This window comes from Scyliorhinus torazame, chromosome 9 (genome assembly GCF_047496885.1).
Source record: "Scyliorhinus torazame isolate Kashiwa2021f chromosome 9, sScyTor2.1, whole genome shotgun sequence".
Taxonomy (NCBI): Eukaryota; Metazoa; Chordata; class Chondrichthyes; order Carcharhiniformes; family Scyliorhinidae; genus Scyliorhinus; species Scyliorhinus torazame.
In genome coordinates this window covers 257,656,120-257,677,277 of record NC_092715.1, presented here as the reverse complement: position 1 = coordinate 257,677,277, position 21,158 = coordinate 257,656,120, and the positions used below count along the sequence as shown (strand labels likewise).

General features: G+C 49.7%; 1 protein-coding gene across 9 annotated transcripts in view; it reads left to right on the top strand.

Annotated features, from left to right (window-relative positions):
• plppr1 (phospholipid phosphatase related 1) overlaps positions 1-21,158 on the top strand; it is a 120,540-nt gene that overhangs the window by 63,772 nt on the left and 35,610 nt on the right. For all 9 annotated transcript variants that reach the window (XR_011949215.1, XM_072517283.1, XM_072517282.1 and 6 more), the window contains 2 exons: positions 4,464-4,652; positions 18,780-18,912. Coding sequence is in view for 8 of the 9 variants with exons in the window: in XM_072517283.1 (XP_072373384.1) it covers positions 4,464-4,652; positions 18,780-18,912 (322 nt within the window). In the remaining variant the exon portion in view is untranslated. The remainder of the gene's footprint in view (positions 1-4,463; positions 4,653-18,779; positions 18,913-21,158) is intronic.

Genomic DNA, 21,158 nt, shown 5'->3' with positions numbered 1-21,158 from the left:
CGTCTTTGGACTGTGGGAGGATACCGGAGCATCCGGAGGAAACCCACGCACACACGGGGAGAACGTGCAGACTCCTCACGGACAGTGACCCAGCGGGGAGTCGAACCTGGGACCCTGGCGCTGTGAAGCCACAGTGCTAATCACTTGTGCTACCCTTTAAATATCTATGTGTGTGTGTGTGAGTATGTGTGCGTGCATGCATGTGCGTGTGTATGTGCATGTGTGTGTGTGCATGCATGTGTGTATGCATGCATGCATGTGTGTGTACGAGTATGCGAGTGTGTGCATGTGCATGGCTGTGTGTTTGGGCATGCACGTGTGTGTGTTTGTGTATCAGTGTGTGTGAGCGTGTGTACAAGTGCAAGCATGTGTGTCCGTGCATGCGTGTGAGGGAGTTATATTTTTTGTTTTTCCCAATTAAACCACCCTCCTAATCAGAAATACATTCTCCGAGACAGAAACAGATGGTTCACAACAGATGTCTTTGGAAGATTTTTCAAATTTATGCGACCTCGCTATCGATGCCACGTCAATTTGGCACCTTTGTGAATGTGCGCTGGCTATTTTGTGAGTTTATCTTTCTCCTGCTGCTTCTGTCTGATGCTCCACGTTCTGCAATCGGAGAAAACTCGGCTCCCAAACAGCTTTGGAATTCCTTCCCTAAACCCCTCCGCCTCTCTGCCCTCTTTTTAAAATTCATTTACGGGATGTGGGCGTCGCTGGCCAGGCCGGCATTTATTGCCCATCCCGAGTTGCCCTTCAGAAGGTGGTGGTGAGCTGCCTTCTTGAACCGCTGCCGTCCTTGAGGTGTAGGTACACCCACTGTGCTGTTAGGGAGGGAGTTCCAGGATTTTGACCCAGAGACAGCGAAGGAGCGGCGATATATTTCCAAGTCAGGGTGGTGAGTGGCTTAGAGGGGAACCTCCAGGTGGTGGGGTTCCCAGGTATCTGCTGCTCTTGTCCTTCTAGATGATAGCGGTCGTGGGTTTGAAAGGTGCTGACTAAGGAACCTTGGTGAGTTCCCGCAGTGCATCTTGTAGATGGTACACACGGCTGCCACTGTTCGTCGGAGGTGGAGGGTTTGAATGTTTGTGGAAGGGGGAGCAATCAAGCGGGGCTGCTTTGCTCTGGATGGTGTTGAGCTTCTTGAGTGTTGTTGGCACTGCACTCATCCAGGCAAGTGGAGAGTATTCCATTACTCAGCAAGAATGTTTGATGGATTTGTGTTGCCTCTTTGTTGATTGGCTCATGCTGGTGATAGGGCGCTTGAAAGCACGCTGGCTCCAATGGTCACCAAAGTGCGTGTTGACGCCTTTATATCGACCAATGAGGAGGCTGGACAGGAGTCAGTCCATTAATTCAGCAAACATCTACTTGACCGGGGTTCCACAGGGTGGATGCGGAGTGGGTCCCCACGTGGGGGCATCTGGAACTCCAGAGGCACGGTTTCCAAATAAGTGGTCTCGCATTTGAGGTGCATGAGGAGGAACTTCATCCCTCGGAGGGTCGTTAGTGTTTGGAACTCCCTTCTCCAGAGGGGAGGTGGGGGGGGGGGGAGATCCTGGGACATGGAATATGTTTAAGGCTGGGTTTGACTGACGTGGTGTCAAGGATTGTGGGGTGGGCAAAAAAATGGAGTTAACGGTACAATCACACCAGCCGTGATCTTACTGAATAGCGAAGTAGGCTGGCGGGCTGTAATGGCCTACTCCCGCTCCCATTACTTATTCTCTGAAGCACTACAAACATTGAATAGAGGCCGGAATTTTCTGGCTCTTCGCGTCAGCGGCACTTTCCTGTCTCGCCGACATCGCGCACCCCCCTTCCCCCGCTGCGGGGTTTCCCGATGGTGATGGGTGCATTCAACGGGAAACCCCTTTGACAGTGGCCGGACCAAATGATTGCGCCGCCGCGCGGGTTGCGTGTAAAATCCCGCCCACGGTCCCCACAAGCTGCAGTTTATTCAAAGCCACACAGACTACAGCAAGCAGGGGTAAAGCACAGATTGGGGATAGTTGGATAACCAAATGAATCATGGGGAAGTCCATCCCAGCCGCTTGCAGGAATCCGGGTGGGATTGACCAGAGAAAAGCTCCAATCATCTCCACTTTGACCGGGATTGTGCGGCCACTCTCCCCATTTGATCTCACGGGCGTTTTTACGGTTGTGCAGAGTTTTGATCATAGAGGGAAAGGGCAGCACGGTAGCACAGTGGTTAGCACAATTGCTTCACAGCTCCAGGGTCCCAGGTTCGATTCCCGGCTTGGGTCACTGTCTGTGCGGAGTCTGCACGTTCTCCCCGTGTCTGCGTGGGTTTCCTCTGGGTGCTCCAGTTTCCTCCCACAGTCCAAAGACGTGCAGGTTGGGTGGATTGGCCATGATAAATTGCCCTTAGTGTCCAAAATTGCCCTTAGTGTTGGGTGGGGTTACTGGGTTATGGGGATAGGGTGGAGGTGTTGACCTTGGGTAGGGTGCTCTTTCAAAGAGCCGGTGCAGACTCGATGGGCCGAATGGCCTCCTTCTGCACTGTAAATCCTATGATAATCAAAATTCTATGAAAGTTTCCACATCTAGTGGAAGGTGGAACCTATCCACATACACCGGGACTCAGGGGCAGTGTTTCATCAGTTACAAGGTTGCCACCCGGGGTCACTGCCCTCATTCGTCCTCCTCTCCCAGAGCTGCCGCCCCAATCACAGGCTCAGCAGCAGTTCAGAGGCCTTGGCAGCTCCAGCGCTCTCAGTGGCCAGTGTTAAAACTGCAGCCTGAGGAAGAAGGTGCCTTCAGGCCGAGGTGCCCCTGGAAGACCAGGCAAGTTCCTTTGATAACCGTGCTGGAGCGCCATGCCGGGAAAGAACAGGGAAGCCTTGGTGAATGAGGTGAGGGAAAGGGGTTGCGGGGGGTTGGGGGTGGGGGATTAAGAGGACATATGCCAAGGGAATTGATTGAGCCAGGGAGGTGACCATTATCACCAGGTGGCCCCACTGTGGGCATTGCAACATCAATTGAGGAGGGTCCCCACCCCTGAGACCCACTGGGCAGCCACAAAGGTTTACCTGGTGGATTTACCATGGGGTGGTGGGTGATGTGTTGGGTGTTCTGGATCACATACAGGTCACCAACACTTGAAGTAGTGCAACACTATTTTATTAAAAGGTTAACTATTTAAACTTACTTAGACTGTGGGTTAATACGATACTAGTTTTAACTAGAGACCTTTGCCTTGTCCTAACCAGTCGATGCACTCAGCACATGGTGAATGTCTGTGTTGCAGGCTGTGAGCTCTGTGCTCCTAGCTAGCTGCTACTCGAATGAGCGGGAACTCTGATGCCCCCTGTCTTTATAGTGCGTGTGCTCTCACTGGTGATTGTCTGCGGTGTTGTGTATGTTGATTGGTCCCACTGTGTGTCCATCAGTGTGTGTCTGCACCATGATATACTGCTGTATATTATGACAGTGGGCACTCTGGATGCTGGTAAAAACCCTGCCGGGGAGGGAGGGGGCTCTTAATTGGATACTTCAATGGCGCAGTTGTCCCAGCTTCTAGCCCATGTGCAGAGGGCTGGTCAAACCCAACCTTACGTAATTCTATGCAGCACTGTAACTCCAATTGAAAAATTAATTCTCAAGGAAGGAATCACAAAATGATCCAGTTACCCGTAACCCCGCTCAAGGTAATAACACGGAATAATAAACGTATTGCCAAAGTTTCTCAACCTGAACTCATCAGGGCAAACGCAGAATGTCAGATTTGCAACATCCACAGCAAGATGGCCCTTCCCATCAAGGTTCAATTTCCTCGCTACCAGGCGACTGTGAGGAAGGACACTGGTAAAAGCCTTGTCGCACTTGACTCGGCAAAAGGTCCGTGCTTCTCGAACATGCCGCAGTGTTTGTAAAATTCAGGATCCCCTGACGTTTTCCATATTTGAGCGCTGGCCTTTCACCTGTAAAAGAGAGGTTGCCTTTGACACTGGCGCTCCGGGAGTGTGCCCCAGCTGCTTGACAAAGAAAGTGCAATTGTAATTAGCCCAGCAGATAACAGAAGCTGGCATCGCGAGCCTTCCAGCACTTCAACAACCTTAATATCTCTGGAAACAGATGTGGGGGGTGATAAAAATAGAGCTGATTTTGATGTTTAACTTCAGGACATGACGCCTTTGCCATCAACATTGATTGCTTAATGATTAGTGACACTCCTATGCCCTTTGATACAGTGGCGATTGAAAGCATCAGGCCTCTAGGTCCTGGCCCCGAGTTCCAAATGAAACATTTATTAGTGTCATCTGCCAAAAGACTTGCATAACGAGAGAATCAAAGGGGAGAACACGTTGCTCAGTAGCAGAAGAGATATTGGGCTGCCGGAGGGAGCATGCTCTCTGGGACCACCTGATCGGAGGCACCAGAATCGGTTTCTGCAGTAATGACCGCTCATCTTAATGTTAACCATGCTGTACTTTCAGCTCGTCATCATGGCCGGCACCGTGTTGCTCGCCTATTACTTTGAGTGCACAGACACCTTCGAGGTTCACATCCAGGGGTTCTTCTGCCAAGACGGCGACCTAATGAAGCCATACCCAGGACCAGAAGAAGACAGCTTCATTTCCCCGCTTATCCTGTACTGCATGTTGGCAGCCACACCGACCATCATTGTAAGTAAAACAAATTGCACTGCACGCTGCTGTTCACCTCTACTGCGGATGCACGTCAATCTCTATCCATCGTTCCTCTGTCGAATGCTCCCAGTGTTTCATTTGCTCTTCCACACTCCTCTTTTCCTTCTCCTCTTCAAACACAATTTGTGCTTCTCCAGTACCTCATTTTATTCATCGCTCTGCCTTTCGCTCTGCATTGAAACAACTATTATACCTTTTGCAACCTTGGTGTGTATTTGTGAAAAAGGTTATTCACCAGATTTCCTGTATGTGGAGCAATTTGCTCCTTTTCCATTGCCAGTTCCTTCCCTACTGCTGCTAATTCTTTGCCTTGGTTAATTGTCAGTATTCAGACAGTCTCTGTTAACCAAACTGAAGCTCGATAACTTTAATAAAAATCATTGCTGCTTCATTGGAAACCTAATGAAGATGCATTAATAATCCCACGTATTCCACACCTTTTCCAATCCTACGAGAACCATTGCACATTCAGATGGCATTGATGCCAATGTGTGTGCCTGTGTATGATTGCATGTGTTTGTGTCCGTAAGTGTTGTGTTTGGGTGTGCACACGTGTGTGTGTGTGTGTGTGTGTCTGTGGTGTGTGCCTGTGTGTGTGGAGCATGTCTGTGGTGTGTGTGTCTGTGTGTGTGTTTGTGTATGTTTGTGTGTGTCTGTGTGTGTCTGTGTGTGTGTGTGTGGTGTTTGTTTGTATGTGGTGTGTATGCAATGTGTGTCTGTGTGTTTGTGTGGTGTGCAGTGTGTGCGCGTCTGTGTCTCTTGTGTGTCTGGTATGTGATGTGGAGATGCCGGTGTTGGACTGGGGTGAGCACAGTAAGACGTTTTACAACACCAGGTTAAAGTCCAACAGGTTTGTTTGGAATCACTAGCTTTCGGAGCGCAGCTCCTTCAGGTGAGTCTGGTGTGTGTGTGTCTGTGGTGTGCATTTGTGTGTCTATGTGTTGGCGTGTGTATGTGTGTTTGCGTGTGTGTGTGTATTGGCGTGTGCAAGCATGTGTGTATGTGTTTGTGTGAGGAATTTACCATAATTTAATTTGAGGGAACAACTTTTTTGAAAATAGCTTTTCTGTTCCACTCTCATACACGCTCGATTTCTTTCTGCCTCCTCCACTGTCACCCATACATTTAACCTAATCTATTTTAATCGGAAAGGTTCCTGCTAAGTATTATAATTCTGTAGCATCTGTCATCTTTGATACATTCCTGTTTGCAGTAGCAGTCACCATTTCTACATTCCATATTGTTATATGTTATGATAGACTAGTTTTAACTAAAATCATTGAAGTGCTTGAAGCAGATTTGCATTCATTTGTTGGTGAATTGTGCTCAATCCCAGAATAGGACCGGTATACTTTCTGGAAGCTTTCTTAACTTTATTGTAACTTCTAAAATATTTTTGGTGGCATGCTTGCCGCAGTGGCTAGCACTGCTGCCTCATGGCGCCGAGGTCGCAGGTTCGATCCCGGCCCCGGGTCACTGTCCGTGTGGAGTTTGCACATTCTCCCTGTGTTTGCGTGGGTTTCACCCCCACAACCCAAAGATGTACAGGGTAGGTGGATTGCCCACGCTAAATTTCCCCTTAATTGGGAAAAAAAAGAATTGTGCACTCCAAATTTATTTTTAAAAACTGAGATCTCCCTGGTGCAAATCCCATTATGGCCCTCTCGTGAGATTCAGTGGCTATAATACGGTTTGCGCCTAGGACGAACGGACCCGGTAAAATCACGCCCTGAGATTCCTGTGCTGCAAGGGACTGAAGGCGGACGTGGTCATGCTTCAGGAGACACATTTGAAGGTGGCAGATCAGGTCAGGTTAAGAAAGGGATGGGTGGGACAGGTGTTCCACTTGGGGCTGGATGCGAAGAATAGAGAGGTGGCAATACTGGTGGGAAAGCGGGTGTCATTTGAGGCCAAGAACATAGTAGCGGACAAGGGAGGCCGATACGTGATGGTGAGTGGTAGGTTGCAGGGGACGGCGGTGGTACCGGTGAGTATACGCCCCGAACTGGGACGATGCTGGATTCATGAAACGGATGTTGGGGCGTATTCCAGACTTGGAGGTAGGGAGCTTGATAATGGGTGGGGATTTTAACACGGTGTTGGACCCAGCATTAGATTGTTCCAGATCTAGGACGGGGAAGAGGCCGGCTGCGGCCAAGGTGCTTAGGGGGTTCATGGACCAGATGGGGGGAGTAGATCCGTGGAGATTTGCCAGGCCTTTGGCCAGAGAATTTTATTTTTTCTCCCACGTCCATAAGACCTACTCCCAGATAGATTTATTTGTTCTGGGCAGGGCATTGATCCTGAAAGTGGAGGGAACGGAGTATTCGGCCATAGCCATTTCAGACCATTCTCTGCATTGGGTGGAGCTAGAGCTAGGGGAGGAGAGGGACCAACGCCCATTGTGGAGGTTGGATGTGGGACTGCTGGCAGACAAGGAAGTGTGCGGGAGGGTGCGAAGGTGTATTGAAAGGTATCTGGAGGCCAACGACAACAGGGAGGTGCAGGTGGGAGTAGTATGGGAGGCGCTGAAGGCGGTGGTCAGGGGAGAGTTAATCTCCATCAGGGCTCATAGGGTGAAGAGAGAGGGCAGGGAAAGGGAGAGGTTAGTGGGGGAGATTTTAAGGGTGGACAGGTGCTATGCAGAGGCTCCAGATGAGGGACTACTCAGGGAGAGACGAAGTCTCCAGACAGAGTTCGACCTGTTGACCACAGGAAAGGCAGAGGCACAGTGGAGGAAGGCACAGGGGGCGATATATGAATATGGGGAGAAGGCGAGTCGGATGCTGGCACATCAGCTCCGTAAGAGGATGGCAGCCAGGGAAATAGGCGGAATCAAAGATGGCAGGGGAACTACGGTGCGGAGTGCGGGGAAAGTGAATGAGGCTTTTAAGGCCTTGTACGAGGAGCTGTATAGGTCCCAGCCCCCAGGGGGAAAAGAGGGGATGCGGCGCTTCTTGGACCAATTGAGGTTCCCGAGGGGTGGAGGAGCAGGAGGTGGCTGGGTTGGGGGCGCCAATTGGGGTGGAGGAGCTGATTAAAGGACTGGGGAGCATGCAGGCAGGGAAGGCCCCGGGGCCGGATGGGTTCCCGGTGGAGTTTTATAGGAAGTATGTAGACCTGTTAGCCCCGTTGCTGGTAAGGACCTTCAATGAAGCAAGGGAGGGGGGGGGGGACCCTGCCCCCGACAATGTCGGAGGCGACGATCTCTTTGATCTTGAAGCAGGATAAGGACCCACTGCAATGTGGGTCGTATAGACCGATCTCGCTCCTTAACGTAGATGCTAAGTTGCTGGCCATGAGGATTGAGGATTGTGTCCCGGGGGTGATTCACGAGGACCAGACGGGATTCGTAAAGGGTAGGCAGTTAAATACTAATGTGCGAAGGCTCCTAAATGTGACAATGATGCCATCAGTGGAGGGAGAAGCGGAGATAGTGACAGCCATGGACGCAGAGAAAGCCTTTGATCGGGTAGAGTGGGAGTATCTCTGGGAAGTGTTGAGGAGGTTTGGGTTCGGGGGAGGGTTTATCAGTTGGGTTAAGCTCCTGTATAAAGCCCCGGTGGTGATTGTGGTCACGAACCGGCGGAGGTCGGAGGATTTCCGGCTGTATCGAGGGACGAGGCAGGGGTGCCCCCTGTCCCCTCTGCTGTTCACATTAGCAATTGAACCTTTGGCCATGGCGTTAAGGGAGTCGTGGAAATGGAAGGGGGTGGTTCGAGGGGGAGAGGAACATCGAGTGTCGCTGTATGCAGACGACCTGTTGCTGTATGTGACGGATACAGTGGAGGAGATGGTTGAGGTAATGCAGATCCTACGGGAGTTTGGAGACTTTTCGGGCTATAAGCTCAATGTGGGAAAGAGTGAGCTCTTTGTGATCCATCCGGGGGGCCAGGGAAGAGGGATAGACGACCTACCGTTGAGGAGGGCGGAAAGGAGCTTTCGATACTTGGGGATTCAGGTAGCTAGGAGCTGGGGGGCACTGCACAAACTTAATTTGACGCAGTTGGTGGAACAGATGGAGGAGGATTTTAAAAGGTGGGACATGTTGCCACGCTCACTGGCGGGTAGTGTACAGTCGGTTAAAATGGTGGTCCTCCCGAGGTTTCTTTTTGTATTCCAATGCCTCCCAATTGTGATTACTAAGGCCTTCTTTAAGAGGGTAAGCAGGAGCATTATGGGATTTGTGTGGGCGAGTAAGACCCCGAGGGTAAGGAGGGGGTTCCTGGAGCATAGCAGAGATAGAGGAGGGTTGGCGCTGCCGAATTTGGGTGGTTACTATTGGGCAGCCAACGTGGCAATGATCCGTAAGTGGGTGATGGAGGAAGAGGGGGCGGCGTGGAAGAGGTTGGAGATGGCGTCCTGCAAAGGAACGAGCCTGGGGGCGCTGGTGACGGCACCGCTGCCGACCTCGCCAACAAAGTACACCATGAGCCCGGTGGTGGCGGCAACGCTAAAGATCTGGGGGCAGTGGAGACGACACAGGGGTGCGACGGGAGCCTCGGTGAGGTCCCCGATCAGAGACAACCATCGGTTTGTCCCAGGAAGGATGGACGGGGGGTTTCGGAGCTGGCATCAGGCAGGGATTAGAAGAATGGGGGACCTGTTCATTGACGGGACGTCTGCGAGCTTAGGGGCGCTGAAGGAGAAGTTTGGGCTACCCCCGGGAAACGCTTTCAGGTATATGCGAGTGAGGGTGTTTGTGAGGCGGCAGGTGAGGGAATTTCCGCTACTCACGGCCCAGGGGATTCAAGATAGGGTGATTTCGGGCGTATGAGTCGGAGAGGGCAAGGTGTCGGCGATACCAAGAGATGAAAGAAGAGGGGGAGGCTTTGGTAGAGGAGCTGAAGAGTAAATGGGAGGAGGAGTTGGGGGAGGAGATTGAGGAGGGGCTATGGGCTGATGCCCTAAGTAGGGTTAATTCCTCTTCCTCGTGTGCCAGGCTTAGCCTGATAGAATTTAAGGTGGTTCATAGAGCACATATGACGGGGGCGAGGCTGAGTAGGTTCTTTGGGGTGGAGGACAGATGTGGGGGGTGCTCAGGAAGTCCGGCGAACCATGTCCATATGTTTTGGTCATGCCCGGCACTGGAGGGGGGTTGCGGGAACAGTATCTAAGGTGGTGAAAGTCCGGGTCAAGCCAAGCTGGGGGCTAGCACTATTTGGAGTAGTGGACGAGCCGGGAGTGCAGGAGGCGAAAGAGGCCGGCATTCTGGCCTTTGCGTCCCTAGTAGCCCGGCGAAGGATCTTGCTAATGTGGAAGGAGGCGCAGCCCCCCAGCGTGGAGACCTGGATAAATGATATGGCTGGGTTTATCAAGTTGGAAAGGATAAAGTTTGCCTTGAGAAGGTCTGCGCAGGGGTTCTACAGGCGGTGGCAACCGTTCCTAGACTATCTCGCGGAGCGTTAGATGAAGGTCGGACAGCAGCAGCAGCAGCCCAGGGGGAGGGGGGGGGGGCGGGGGGGATATCGTTCGGGGGGAGGGGGAAGGGGGGGTGGGGGGGGGGGAACGGGGGGGAGGGAGGGGGGGGAAGGGGGGTTACTTTGGGGGTCATTTGAGCAAGAAAACACATGAATGATCCGGAAACTGACATGTACGGGAAGAATCCAATGTACAAAGTTCTGTATCGTATTGACTTGCCATGTTCATGTCTTGCCACATGAGTTATTTTTCTTTTCTTTGTTACGGGGGTGGGGGGGGGGGGGGGGGGGGGGTTGTTTGTAAGGTGGAAAATATTGTTGAAAAATTCTTAATAAAAACATATTTTTAAAAAAAGAGAAGAGATTCCTGTGCTCCGATAGCCTGGGTTGACAACTCTGGTTTGGACACAAAAGCAAAGTACTGCGGACGCTGGAAATCTGAAATAAAAATAGAAACCGGCGAAAATACTCCGCAGGTCTAGCAGCGTCTTTGGAGAGAGAGAGAGAGAGAGAGAGAGAGAGAAAAACGGAGTTAAGAAGGTTCCGAGTCCAATACGACTCTTCGTTGGAACTGAAGGAGGGTCGAAATGCCAGGAGCGTTACGCCACTGAAAGGAGGGAGGAGGTGGAAAGGCAAGAGGGAGGTTCTGGGATAGGGTAGGAGGGTGCGAGAGATTAAGTAACAAAGATGTCTTGGAACACAAAAGGCTGAGAGAGTGATCGCACAGCGAGTGCGAATGCAGAGAGAGAGAGAGAGAGAGTGTGCTAGTTTATTTGAGGATTCCTGCCCTGCATTGCCTTTTACTGCTGTCAGCCAGCATTGCAAGATTTCTGCGGCTGACCCACATTTACAGCAAATGGAAGCAAAGAGCTGTTTCGCTATTAGTCATCGCCTTCCCCGTGGGCCCTTTGCTGGGTCATTAGCATTCTTACCAAGTTGACGTTGGATCACTTTGTGTATAAATTTGCATAATGCATTATTTTCATTGCCGTCCAGAAATATTGCAATGCTTAATTAAATATGAATCTGTGTTTAAGATGTGATTCGGGCTGCCAGCCTTATCAAAGAATCCAAAATGCACACAATCCCCAAACTGCTCGAGTGTTCAAGGCACATATTGTTAATTCAGTACCTTCTTTCATACATTTTGTAGGCCCGTTCCTTCTCTGTTGGGCAATGAGATATTGGATGGGGCGGAGAGGAAGGAAACTATGATATCAGGAAGAATTTACTCCCACTAACCACAAGTTGACCATCTGTTATCCAGATCGAGAGTTTCAGCTGAGCAATTCAGGAACATCTATTTTTTTTAGTTGCGCCCCGCCTTTCACGTCTCCAATGTAAATAAGATCCACATCAGCTGCTGCAGCCAACGCCAAGACGCTTTTCCTTATTGAGGTAGTCTATTGGCTTGTTCAGTCTGACTGATCTCCTCACACACAGCCCAGTGTCCCAGTTATCACCTATTTATATCTGCTCAGAGGCACTTAATCCCCATCACCCGTTTCTCTTAACCATAACAATAAGCGTGACATGACCGTAACACTCACTACCCCCCCCCCCCCCCCCCCCCCCCCCCCCAAGGTATTGTGCCTGAGAGTTCATCAGCATTGTGGGAGGAAGACGTTAGATGTTTGGGCCTCTGTTAACATCCAGCAAGGGCCTGGAGTGGTCATCAGGCCTTGAGGTTGCCGGGGTTATGGAAATTGCAGAGAGGGGGGGGGGGTCATGGAGCGATTTAAAAGCAAGCTATTGTTGGACCAGCGGCTAATATAGGCCAGCGAGCACTGGGATGAAAGGGATTTGATGTACGTTAAGATGTCGGATGTACAGTTTTGTACGAGCTCAGGTTTACAGGGAGTCCCAGGTGGGAGAGCATTGGATTAGAGAAATCTAATGATAACAAAGGCTTTAGATGAGGTAAACAAAACGTTGAATTGCTTTCAATGCTATGCATTGTATGGATATGGCCATTGGCTAAAATGCTGTTGTAGCACACGGTTTGATTAATTTTTTATTTCGAGGTGAATTGCTGAGTGTGTTGGGGTGAAAGACTTTGATCTATGAAGCTGACAGGGGAAAAGGATATTCCAACACATGATTCTGGATGAGGAGACTTGTTGACCCAAAGCTCAGACAGTGGGAGAGTCTGATATTGAGACGATCCTGGTATTCTGTTCAAATAACAATGTCAATGGAGCCTCTAACGAAGGAGAGTGAACAATGGCTCTTCACTGATAGACCCAGCAGTACAAGACAAACTTGTGCTGATTTGAAATTGCAGGCGGAACTTGAGTGTCCTGAGGCCAAGAATGTAGGCAGACAGGGCTGGAAAATACCATTGTCAGCCGGCACGTCGCTTTCCCAAAATTGTTCCTGGCGCCAGCCATTTTAAGGCTCGGGGGCGGGCGAGGCTGCCCACTCCTACGAAGCTGGCAGCCAATTAACAGCTTTGATGGGACGCGATTGAAGGTGGACAACTGCGATTTCCCAGCTGACCCCCCCAGTTTGCCAATGCGACGAGGGCTGTGGGCTGCAGTTTGACTGCTTGGTAGCAGACAGCCCCTTGTCAGGTGGGGGTGACAACCAGAACTCCAGGCAGGCCCACAGATTCTCCCTGCCTGGAGCAAAGGCAGCGCGACATTAAAGGCTCTACGTAAATGCAAGTTGTCATTTGGATAGAGAAAACCAAATGAGTTGATAGAATAAATATAGTTATGCTATGCTGGGAGTTAATGAAGATGTTCATTAGCATCAGGGAAAGTACCATAGACCATTGTGGAGCATTGCCTCCCCGACTCCCTTTTCCCCACCATTGGTGTCATAGTCTATCGCTATCTAAGACAATTCCTGGTACCGCACTGTGACGGTGCTGTAATGTTGCAGGTACCTATTTATGGATAAGACTCTAAACGGAGGCTGCCTCACTGCCCCCCCCCCCCCACCTCATCCCCCCTGCCCGCCCCTCAGGTGAACACAAATGCCCCCGTGATACTAATCAAGAAAGAGTGGGAGGCCTCTCCCAGTATCACGGCTAAAATCTATCCTTCATTAAACATCACTAAAACAGGCTGCCTGGTCATTTAATGTGTTGTTTTGCGGGAGATTATGGTCCATAAAGTTGACTGCTGCCTTTGCCACAATATTACAGTGTTTACACTTCAAGAGTACTTAATTGACTGGAAAATGCTTTGGGATGTCCTGAGTTCATGAAAGGCACTAGAGAACCGCAAGTCCTTAAATGTATTTAAGTGAAAATAATCTGCCTGTATGAGTGAATGGGCAGGAAGCCATGGGCCAGAGGTGTATGACTTCCCCATTACATAAAGAATCCATGTACATTGGGCAGGTTCTCCGACCCCCCGCCGGTTTGGAGAATCGCCGGGGGTCGGCGTGAATCCCGCCCCCGCCGTCCTCCAAATTCTCCGGCCCCACAAAAATCGGCCCGGCGTGAATCGCGCCGCCCGCCTCGGAGAATGGCGGGGACCGGCGCGACTCAATGGGCCCCGGGGCTGCCTGAATTCTCCGGCCCGCGATGGGCCGAAGTCCCGCCCGTTTTTTGCCAGTCCCGCCGGCGTAAATTGGAGTAGGTCCTTACCGGCGGGACCTGGCGGCGCAGGCGGCCTCTGGGGTCCTCGGGGGAGGGGGGGGGAGGGTCTGGCCCCGGGAGGTGCCCCCGCGGTGGCCTGGCCCAGGATCGGGGCCCACCGATCCGCGGATGGGCCTCTGCCGTGGGGGCACGCTATCCTTCCACCCGGCGGCTGTAGCGGTCCGCCATTGCCGGTGCGGAAACGAAGCCTTCTGCGCATGCGCGGGGATGAGGCCAGCACACGCTGGCGCTCCCGCGCATGCGCCAACTCGCGCCAGCCGGCGGAGGCCCTTCGCCGCTGGTTGGCGTGGCGCCAGGCCCCTTTCCCGCCGGCCGGCGGGGCACAAACCACTCCGGGCGGGCCTAGCCCTTGAAGGTGCGGAGAATTCCGCACCATTGGTTCACGCCACTCCGTCCCGCCGGAGTTGCCCGCCGTGCCGGTTACAGCAGAATCCTGCCCATTATTCGTGAGTTTCTCACCTATTCGACCTTCAACTACTGCAGCTTATAAAATAACATTCAAGTGTAAAATTTCAGCAGTGTTCAAATTCTTATGAACAAAAGTTGCAAGGTGTAATAAATGTTATTTTGAACAAAATGTATATATTCCCCAAAGCAATATTTAGCTAAATTCCAGTTACAATAAGCAATCTGTTTTCTTTTCTAACCAGCAATAAATAACCCAACTTAACAACTGCTATTTTTCCAAAGTGCTGTTTCTGTGAGAGTTTGAAACACAAAAGCACAATGAGAATATATCTCCATAAATTCATCTCTTCCAGATAATACAAGCTTTTAGAATTCCCCAGTCCTCAGACGGGTTGTGTAAAATGGGCAACATCCTATAGAAAATTCTACTCTGCATCCACGAGACAGATGATCTATTTCCACCGTTGCTCGAACAAGGGTCGGCAAATTCGGAGCTAGATGAGGAGAACGTTCCTTGCTCCCAGGGTTGTGAATCTTTGGAATTCTCTTCTTGAAGAGAAGTGGAAGCTGCTCAGTTATCGAGTACACTCAAGGCTGAGATAGATGGATTTTTGGACTCTGAAGGAATTGAGAGATCCAGGGATAGAGCGGGAAAGTATAATGTTATTAATGCTCTCCCACCTGGGACTCTCTGTAAACCTGATCATAAGACATAGGAACAGAATTAGGCCACTCGGCCCATCGAGTCTGCTCCACCATTCAATCATGGCTGATATTTTTCGCATCCCCATCTCCTGCCTTCTCCCCATAACCCTCTGATCCCTTATTGATCAAGAACCTATCTATCTCTGTCTTAAAGACACTCAGTGATTTGACCTCCACAGCCTTCTGCGGCAAAGAGTTCCACAGATTCACCACCCTCTGGCTGAAGAAATTCCTCTTCATCTCTGTTTTAAAGGATCATCCCTTCAGTCTGAGATGGTGTCCTCTGGTTCTAGTTTCTCCTACTAGTGGAAACATCCTCTCCACGTCCACTCTATCCAGGCCTCGCAGTATCCTGTACGTTTCAATGGCAGAGCAGGCTTGAGTTGTCATATGATCTAGTTTAGGGCCACCCTTGGCCCTGCATTCATCATGTTCCTGTGCCGAAGTGGAATTTTTTATCCCATTAGTTCCCAAGATCTTCCCTGTACCGGCTGAGGTTATTCATGAAGGCCCCACCTCGCCCCTTGCCTGACGTGTGGTGATCCTCAGGTTAAACCACCACCAGTCAGCTCTCTCTCCCCCCTCCCCCCCCCCCCCCCAACCCCTCAAAGGGGAAAACAGCCTGTGGTCATCTGGGACTGCGGCGACTTTACCTTAACCTAATTGTTGTAAAGTAAATTGTCCAGACATTGGAGCTGTAAGAGGACCATTTAATAGATGAGTTGAATTGTGTTAGCATGAAATATTTAATATTGATTGTAAAAAAAAAAAAAAAAAACTTTTGGTCACCCGTATTTTTGCATTTGGTAACTTGGTCTGAAAGGGGCGGATTAGGGATTAAAACCTTTCAGATGAAGTTGACAAATGTGCTGTATGGCACCACCCAGTGGCCAATATTTAGAACTGCAGGTAGACTTAAACCAAGGAATAGTTGGAAGGGGGGGAAGCCATTCAGTCCTCGAGCCTGTCCAGCCATTCAATTGGATCATGGCTTAATTGAATACATGCATACACCCAAACAGCAACACAGGCCATTCAGCCCACCTCATCCATGTCTAGATTTGGTCCCGGATGACATGACCAAATAGTTCTAATGACATTATCCCACTAATTCCATATCTCTTGAATCCCTTACGCCCCATTCCACCTATATAATTTAATCAGGAATGTTGACATAGTTTCTGCTTCCACCAGTAACCCAGGAACAGAATTCCATAGTTTTCCTACTTTCCATGTGAATACGTTGCTCCTCCCACTCACTGGTCTAAATCGCTTCCACTTAATATTGTATCTGTGTGAGGATCTTGGCAGAGAACCCACCTATTGTAAAACTGTGAGGAAAGGTGACTGCACCATACGCGTGATAACACGGACCAATTGGTATCTTTTATGTTAAAACAAACTTTAATATTTAAACACAGAATTTAACACATTAGCAACAAATAAATAGCTTTAAAGCTAGCAGTTGTAACAGTTCTGAAGTAAAAGGAAACCTTTAGCTTACTCCCTGCATCTGCCACTATATATTGCGATTAAGCAAACCAATATAGTTCAAACACCACTTATAAATAAAGTTAACAATCGAGTTTACGTGCTTTTCTCTGTGCAGGGGCCTTGGAGAGAAACTTGCAGGAGCCAACTGAAAGACACTTCTTGGCAGATTACAATCCTATGGCAAACCGAAACTATAGACAAACCTGGCCCCTCCTTTTAATTACATCATCTGTACCCAAAGTATAAGGCGTCCTTCTGACTCATTCTACAAGATGTCCCATGATCTGGTTAGTCAGGACCAAATACAATGGGCGCGACTCTCCCAAAAAAATGATCAAGTGAAAAATGAAATGAAATGAAAATCGCTTATTGTCACAAGTAGGCTTGAAATGAAGTTACTGTGAAAAGCCCCTAGTCGCCACATTCCGGGGCCTGTTCGGGGAGGCTGGTACGGGAATTGAAGCGTGCTGCTGGCCTGCCTTGGTCTGCTGTAAAAACCAGCTATTTAGCCCTGTGCTAAACCAAGTGTAATTTTGGGTGGGTTTGGCGGGTGATTCCTGTCGACTCTTTGGGTGAGATCCAGACCTGGATTGACCCACTCATAGGGCGTGATTTAACAGAAATATAACGGAATCCGGCGCCGAGAATGACCCTGCTATTAAAAAGGACTCTGCTTCATTCCTGGGCATCGGCAAGGAGAACCCCACTGAGGCCTGACTTAGTCCCATTTCCGACACTAACCAGCTCCGCTCATCAGTACAGGAAGTGATCGGGGCACCACTTCTGCGGCCTCCAGACCACCAACCTTGCTGGGCATGATCCAGATCGCACCGGGACTGCGGGTCGGGAGACCAACACGATGTTTTGTGCCCGGTGCGAAGCCTGATTTGGGCCTTCCGCGGGGATGCTCCCGGTGTGCCCAGATCGGGGCCAGGTGCAGCGCGGCGGGAAAATCAAGCCCAATATCTCTCATAAATTAGCTACACCACCAGGGACCTGCAAACTAAGAGCCTTATTCCATTAGCCACCTATCTGGAAAAAAATTAATGAATCAATTCTTTTTTAAAATAAATTTAGAATACCCAATTATTTTAAATTTTTCCAATTAAGGGGCAATTTAACGTGGCCAATTCACCTACCCTGCACATATTTGGGTTGTGACGGTGAGACCCACGCAGCCACGGGGAGAATGTGCAATCTTCACACGGACAGTGATTCGTGACCGGGATCGAAAGACGTGCTGTTAGGTGAATTGGACATACTGAATTCTCCCTCTGCACACCCGAACAGGCTCCGGAATGTGGTGACTAGGGGATTTTCACAGTAACTTCATTGCAGTGTTAATGTAAGCCTTCTTACTTGAGTTCGACTCTCCTGCTAATCTTACTATAGTAACTCAATCTAACTAACCAGTGTTCTTTAATCCATGCGGTGGGTGTGATGCTTCCTGATCTGCCCCTGTCTCTCTGAGTGTCGCCTATGGGTAGCCCCCTTGTGGTAGTGTCACGTCTGGGTGTGTCTTGAATGCCCATTGGTCGTGTCCTATCTTACTGACCTATTGGTTGAATGTCTGTGTGCCATGATGTCTCTGGTGCTCCCTCTAGTGTTTACCTAGTTGCAGTGTACAAAGAACAACAAAGAACAAAGAAATGTACAGCACAGGAACAGGCCCTTCGGCCCTCCAAGCCCGCGCCGACCATACTGCCCGACTAAACTACAATCTTCTACACTTCCTGGGTCCGTATCCTTCTATTCCCATCCTATTCATATATTTGTCAAGATGCCCCTTAAATGTCCCTATCGTCCCTGCTTCCACTACCTCCTCCGGTAGCGAGTTCCAGGCACCCACTACCCTCTGCGTAAAAAACTTGCCTCGTACATCTACTCTAAACCTTGCCCCTCTCACCTTAAACCTATGCCCCCTAGTAATTGACCCCTCTACCCTGGGGAAAAGCCTCTGACTATCCACTCTGTCTATGCCCCTCATAATTTTGTAGACCTCTATCAGGTCGCCCCTCAACCTCCTTCGTTCCAGAGAGAACAAACCGAGTTTATTCAATCGCTCCTCATAGCTTATGCCCTCCATACCAGGCAACATTCTGGTAAATCTCTTCTGCACCCTCTCTAAAGCCTCCACATCCTTCTGGTAGTGTGGCGACCAGAATTGAACACTATACTCCAAGTGTGGCCTAACTAAGGTTCTATACAGCTGCAACATGTACCTACATTAACCCCTTGTATATTGACAGTGATGCATATCACCACAATCAGGACATTTTCACCTGCTGCCGAGAGGCAGAGCATGATGGGAAAATGGCCAACCAGCACCAGTCCGCGGCCTTGCGCACATCACCCACTTCTATCTGCCTTCATTACTCTTGACAGCACAAATGCCAACTGCTTAGCTCTGCCTGAACCTTTGTTATTCTGGGTTATCGTGCGCGTTTGTTTGTTTTTTCATTCCAGATTTTCATTGGTGAAATATCGATGTATTTTATAAAATCAACAAGAGAAAACCTCCTCAATCAGGAGAAGACCATCATAACGGGAGAGTGTTGTTATTTGAGTCCTCTGTTTCGGCGGATAATAAGGTTTACAGGTGAGCTTAAACTCCAGTCTCATTATGTGATAGGAGTGGATTGGAAGCTTAATTCCGATTTAGGGCAAAGAAGGTTAAGGGAAGATTTACTGGAGGTGTGTCAAATTGTGTGGGATTTCGCAATAAAATGATATATATTTCTAAATGATGTGGGATTTTGATAGAGAAAATAGAACGGTCAATAACCAGAGGTCACAGTTTTTAAGACAATTGTCGAAAAAAACCAAGTGTGAAGAATTATTTTGAGTTATGATGGTCTGCGAGGGCAGTGGTAGCAGATTGCATATTAACCTTCAAAAGGAACTTAGATAAATACTCAAAGGGAGGAAAATTTCAGGGATCTGGAAAAAAAAGCAAGGGAATACAATCGGAATGGGCTTTCAGAGAGCTAGAACAGCCACAATGGGGTGAATGGCTTCCTTCTGCACTGTAGGATCCTATCATTCTGGGCGCCACTGATCAAAGTCGGTGATTTCAAAGTCTGCAATTCGACGGAGGGAGTGGTAACTAAGAGGCTGATTCTGACATTTTTGGAACAGTATAAACTGGGTGGGGTCAAACCAACCACCTACGGTGCATCTTCCCAATTTTCATTCTGGTTCAAGAACAAACATCAGTATCGGAAGGAACATAGGAACAAGAAAAGGCCATTCAGCCCATCAAAGCTTATTCTACCATTCAGTGAGATTGCGGCTGACCTGCGTTTCGATTCCGTCTCTCCACTTCGGTTCCTGGACCCCCGATAGCTCTCCCCAGCTAAAATCTATGAATCTCAGCTTTGAAACTTTCAGTGGGTCCCTGCGTCTTGAGCTGGTTCATGGGGAGAGAGTTCCCGAGTTCCACTACCCTCTGTGTACAGGCCGGCTTCCTGACATCGGCCTGAATGGCTGAGCTCTCATTTTAATGTTAGCCCTAACCACGGACTTGACAGAGGTTTATAAGATGATCAGGGGAATAGATAGAGTAGACAGTCAGAGACTTTTTCCCCGGGTGGAACAAACCATTACAAGGGGACATAAATTTAAGGTGAAAGGTGGAAGATATAGGAGGGATATCAGAGGTAGGTTCTTTACCCAGAGAGTAGTGGGGGCATGGAATGCACTGCCTGTGGAAGTAGTTGAGTCGGAAATATTAGGGACCTTCAAGCGACTATTAGATAGGTACATGGATTACGGTAGAATGATTGGGTGTAGATTTATTTGTTCTTAATCTAGGACAAAGGTTCGGCACAACATCGTGGGCCGAAGGGCCTGTTCTGTGCTGTTATTTTTCTATGTTCTAACCCCTTGGTCTTGGCCTTTTTACCACCAGACAAAATTGTTCCTCTAGGCCGGAATATTACGGCCCCATCGTGGTTGGGGATAGCCCACTCTAACCCCGCAACCCCACCCATCTTGCACATCTTTGCACTTTGGGAGAAAACCGGGACACCTGGAGGAAACTCACGCGGACACGGGGAGAAAGTGCAGACTCTGCACAGTCACCCCAAGGCCGGTATCTCATAGATCATAGAATTTATAGTGCAGAAGGAGGCCACTCGGCCCATCGAGTCTGAACCGGCCCGTGGAAAGATCACCCTACCTAGGCCCACACCTCCACCCTATCCCAGTAACCCCATCTAACTTTTTGGACACTAAGGGCAATTTATCACGGCCAATCCACCTAACCTGCACATCTTTGGACTGTGGGAGGAAGCCGGAGCACCCGAAGGAAACCCACGCACACACGGGGAGAACATGCAGACTCCGCACAGACAGTGACCCAAGCCGGAATAGAACCTGGGACCCTGGAGCTGTGAAGCAATTGTGCTATCCAATGTGCGGGTTAGGTGGATTGGCCATGCTAAATTTCCCATAGTGTCCAAAATTGTCCTTAGTGTTGGATGGGGTTCCTGGGTTATGGGGATAGGGTGGAGGTGTGGACCTTGGGTAGGGTGCTCTTTCCAAGAGCCGGTGCAGTCCCGATGGGCCGAATGGCCTCCTTCTGCCCTGTAAATTCTATGATTCTTACCGTCCTGTGTGCCGGAAGGATTTACAGGTGGATACTCGACCTGTTCGGCTGCATTATGAAGACACCCTGGATATCTGGTCCTGGGCTGGGGCTTAAACCTGCAGCATCTGACTCAGAGGCAGGGACATTACCCACTGCACCAGAAGACCTCAGAAAGGTAGAGTAGTGGAATGATACTGCAAAAGTAACGTCTCCATAGACCTGAGCCTGCTTTCCCCCTTTTGAGGGAGCGAGCT